Source organism: Pteropus alecto, unplaced genomic scaffold (assembly GCF_000325575.1).
Source record: "Pteropus alecto unplaced genomic scaffold, ASM32557v1 scaffold761, whole genome shotgun sequence".
Classification (NCBI taxonomy): domain Eukaryota; kingdom Metazoa; phylum Chordata; class Mammalia; order Chiroptera; family Pteropodidae; genus Pteropus; species Pteropus alecto.
Window position 1 is genome coordinate 1,502,118 of NW_006431558.1, and position 4,514 is coordinate 1,506,631.

At 40.3% G+C, this 4,514-nt stretch overlaps 1 protein-coding gene across 1 annotated transcript in view; it reads left to right on the forward strand.

Moving 5' to 3' along the window:
* Positions 1-1,612, forward strand: part of LOC107196488 (putative gustatory receptor clone PTE01) — an 8,876-nt gene extending 7,264 nt beyond the window's left edge. The window contains 2 exon segments of the mRNA XM_015598004.1: positions 546-729; positions 732-1,612. Of these exon segments, the coding sequence (XP_015453490.1) occupies positions 546-729; positions 732-1,612 (1,065 nt within the window).
* Positions 1,613-4,514: the final 2,902 nt, after the last annotated feature.

The following is a 4,514-nucleotide window of genomic DNA, read 5'->3' on the forward strand; positions in this document are numbered from 1 at the left end:
AGATAGGAATTATACAGCAAACGATTTTAAAGAATAACTCTCATATTTGAGCACTTATTTCTATGAAGGAGAAAAGAGAAAACCAAAGAGTGATAAAACTGATAAAGCTAACTATCACACAATAATATTTTCTGATTATGAAATTTAACTGAATTTAGAATCTAGATTACACAGTCCTGCCTTGTACATGGTATTTAAGATATTTTAAATAAAGGAACTATCTAGCATTGCATTTGAATAAAATAAGGTATATTTAGCTACTTCTTAATTCCTTTAAATTAGAGTTTTTTTTCTTAAAGGGTGAAGGGTAATTCTCATTCTATATTTTCCAGTGATCATGGATTTGTTATCTCTAATTTTCTTGTTTCCCTGATACTCTTCAGTCAAGTTTCTCTAAAATAATTGTGTATAAAAAGAGGTTAAAAAAAAAAAAAACCAAATAAGAGTACAATTCTAAGAAGAAAGAATTTATCATACTGAGAAATACTGCTTAAGGTACTGGGATGTATGACCTCACAAGTCAATTGCTTGGATCCAAAATATAGAAACAGTTCTGTGTGCCCATTTACTTATTTCCTGTTTCCAACCTTCTTTTCCTTTTCAAAAGGTGTCCAAGCTACATAGAACCATGAAATCTAACACTTGTCTCAGAATTCTTTCTCATGGGACTCTCAGATGATCTGGAACTTCAGCCTCTGCTCTTTGGGCTCTTCCTGTCCATGTACCTGTTGCTATATTGGGGAATCTGCTCATCATCCTGACCATCAGTTTGGACTCCCACCTCCACACCCCCATGTACTTCTTTCTCTCCAACCTTTCCATGGCTGACATCTGTTTTATCTCTACCAGCATCCCAAAGATGATCATGGACATCCAAACTCACAGCAGAGTCATCACCTATGGGGGCTGCCTGACTCAGAGGTCTTTTTTGATCCTTTTTGGATGTATGGATGATATTCTTTTGACTGTAATGGCCTATGAACAGATTGTGGCCATCTGCCACCCTCTGCACTACTCAGTCATCATGAACCCATGTCTCTGCTGCTTCTTAGTTTTGGTGTCATTTTTCATCAGCCTTTTGGACTCCCAGCTGCACAATTTGATAGTGTTACAACTTACGTGCATCAAGAATGTAAAAATTGCTAATTTCTTCTGTGACCCTTCTCAACTCCTTCATCTTGCCTGCTTTGACACCTTCACCAATAACCTAGTCATGTATTTTGTTGGCGCCATATCTGGTTTTCTCTCTATCTCAAGTATCTTTTTCTCTTACTATGAAATTGTTTCCTCCATTTTGAGAGTTCCATCAAAAGGTGGGAAGTACAGAGCCTTCTCCACCTGCGGCTCTCACCTGTCAGTCGTTTGCTTATTCTGTGGAACAGGCATCGGAGGTTACCTTGGATCAGCATTGTTGGCTTCCCCCAGGAATAATGTGGTGGCCTCAGTCATGCACACTGTAGTCACAATCATGCTGAACCCCTGCACTTATAGCCTGAGGAACAGAGACATTAAGTGTGCCTTAGGCAGGCTCCATAGCAAAACGTCTGGTCTTAATATCCATGTAACTCTTTTTGGAGTGTGGTTAGAAAACCCAGCAAAACCAAACATGTAAACTGAATACTGTGTCCTTGGTCACATTCTTTTGTAGGCTCATGGTTTTCATTCCTCTCCATGCTTCACATGTGATTGTCACTTCTTTTGATTTATGCTTCATTGAACTTGGAGAGCATGTTTGGATCCTTTGTACATCATAATAAACGCATGAGAGGTTCTCCTCAACCACTCTGGTATGCAGATGAAATGCACGATTCTCTTGTTATTTACTTTAACTCTACATCCTTTTCCACAGTTTCTGCATACATTCCATATAATTTTGCATCCGTCAAATCTATTTATTCAGGTAATTTATGAGGATGTAGGTAATTTCTGTGGATTTTATTGGAATCCCTTGGGGAGTTTTATAAATACTGATGACTGGGTCTATTGGAAGAAGTCATCAAGAAGGTGTGACTTCCAGTTAATTCAAGAGCTGTACCTGGGGAATCAGAGTCTGCTTGCCTCTCCTCTGCCCTCGGAATGTTCATTCTACTTGCATACGCTCAGCTAGAAGCAGGCCCAAAGATATAGCCTTGAGGTTGTAAAGTGTTGAGACTATCTGAATGTCATACATGACTGAACCCAGTTAAGGCCTCTTTTATACATTAATTTTTAAGATTTGTTGGGCAGGTGTGTAGATCATCTTGTGTTGCAGCCACCCAAGACAAGCCTTGTATGGAAATTTTTTAGCTTATGAAAACTGCCATCTACCAATCTGGAGTGATCTGTTTCACTTTTTTGTCTCTCTTTTGCCCTCTGTGCTTGGGGACTAGTTTCAAATTTCAGCCTGGAAGCTCCAGAGATTGCAAACGAACATGGTCTCGCTTGTTAAATATTGATCATATATCGGGTTTATTTCTAGGCTTTTGATTCTGTACCATTGGTCTCTGTATCTGTATTTAATTCAGTGTTATGTCCTATTGTGGCTGATATTGGTGGTCCCTGCTCCTCTTCCTTGTGTTTAGCTGTGTGTTTATGTCTAAGCTTTGCCATCCTCTGGGTTGGGTGAAGCAGAAACAGATTCTTCCTGTGCCCCACTAAAAGGCTGGGGAAGCTGCTTGCACAATTTCTACTCTCCCTTTTCCCAGGAGGGAAACAACTTTCTCTAGCTGGGAAGTTCCCTCCTGGTGGTAAGTGGTGCTGGCCTAGGTGGTGGGATGATGTGTGAAGCTGTCCTTCCTTTGCTTTGTGTGGTGATTCTCAGCTGTTTTGTTCCACTGCATTGCTGAAGCCTCCTACGTGGAATTCCAAGCTCTCCCAGGGTTCTTTCTTTTTCTTTTTTCTTTTCTTTTTTCAAAAGTAGCCATCTAATCATTGATCTTTGAGGGGAAACGGAGGCTGGCGTCTGCTACTTCATCATCTTTGTTTTGTCACACTTCCTTCATATCAGTTAATGACAAAGCAGTTGCTAAATTCCTCATTCAGAACCAGGAAGACTGAATGGATAGGATGTAGGAGGTTGCAAAGTACTGTCATTCCCATATGAACTCGTTTTATCAATTGAAAAACCTGAGAAACTGAAGAGGGCCTCAAGCACAATTATTTAAATATTAGGAGTGGTGAACACAAAGTAAGTAAAGAAAATCCATCATAGAAAAGGATGAACTCTTCTTAATGAGCAGAAATCAGAAGCCATTGGGGACATTTGTTGAATTTGGGCACAGAATGGTTGCAGATGGGTGTGATATCAATGGAGGGACTCTGGTGATGGAAGAGAAACCATGCTGGCTTTTTCTGAGTGCATGTCCTGAAGGAACATGCTGGAGTCTGCAGAAACACTAAATCAGAGACAATTTCTACTCATATGCCGGTTTATCTGCAGGGAAGTTTTGCTGAGAGCATTGTGGTGTGGTGGGTTATAGACTATGTTGGGCAGCAGAGAGACATCTTTCCAGTCCTAAGGTGTTTAGAAGCCAATGTCCTGATAGAAGGGGAGGCCTTGGGCAAATTCCAATATGCACTCATTCACCTCTGCCTCCTGTATCTGGACCCACCCTCTTGAATGTGTCCTGGGCCTACTGCATTGCTTTCAACCAACACATACATGGCTAGACTGATGAGATGTCCCTTCTGAGATTAGGGTACAAAAAGTCTCTGGCTTTCATATTTTTGGCTTTTGTTTCTCTGTCACTTATCTATTTGTTGGCAGATAAAATTGGCAAGCAACAGCCATGTGTGAGCTTCCCTGTGACAGAGAACTGAGGAAGGCCTCTGGTCAACAGTGTAGGGAGCTAAAGCTCCCCAAATTCAAAAGAGTGCATGGTTTATCTCGGGAGGCCTGCTTGCATAAATAGGAAAAGGCTGGTTCTGTGGAATTCCAGGAAGAAGAAGATTAAGTATAGATAAAGGGAGTGTCAAAGGGAGTGTCAAAGGAAGTGTCGATTGTACCTTGATCTTCAGGATGTTACTTTAATTATGTTATCTTGGGAGACTCAAAGGAACAGATTATGTATAAAAAGAAGCTGGGTTTCATATTTTTGGCTTTTGTTGCTCTGTCTCCTATCTGTTTGTTTAAATGGCATCCAATAGCCATGTGTGAGCTTCCCTGTGACAGAGAACTGAGGAAGGCCTCTGGTCAACAGCCCATAGGAACCCATCTTTCCAAAATGAGTGTGGACTTGGACAGGTCTTTTCCCAGTTCAACTCTGAGAGGACAGCAGCCCGAGCTGACACCTTGAGTGTACTTGTTAGATGCTCTGGTTTATTTAAGAAAATTAGGAAGTTATAAATAAGTTTATAAAAGTCCATAGTTTTCTAGTATACCCAGTTTACGTCAATGAGAGGGAAAAAGCAGAACAAACTACAAAATACCCTTAAAAAAAGAAATACAGAAAGGTCCTTTTAGAGAGAAATATTTTATAACTGAGAAAATGGAAAGAGGTTCAGATTCTTGTTAAAGAAGACCTAATTTTCCCTAA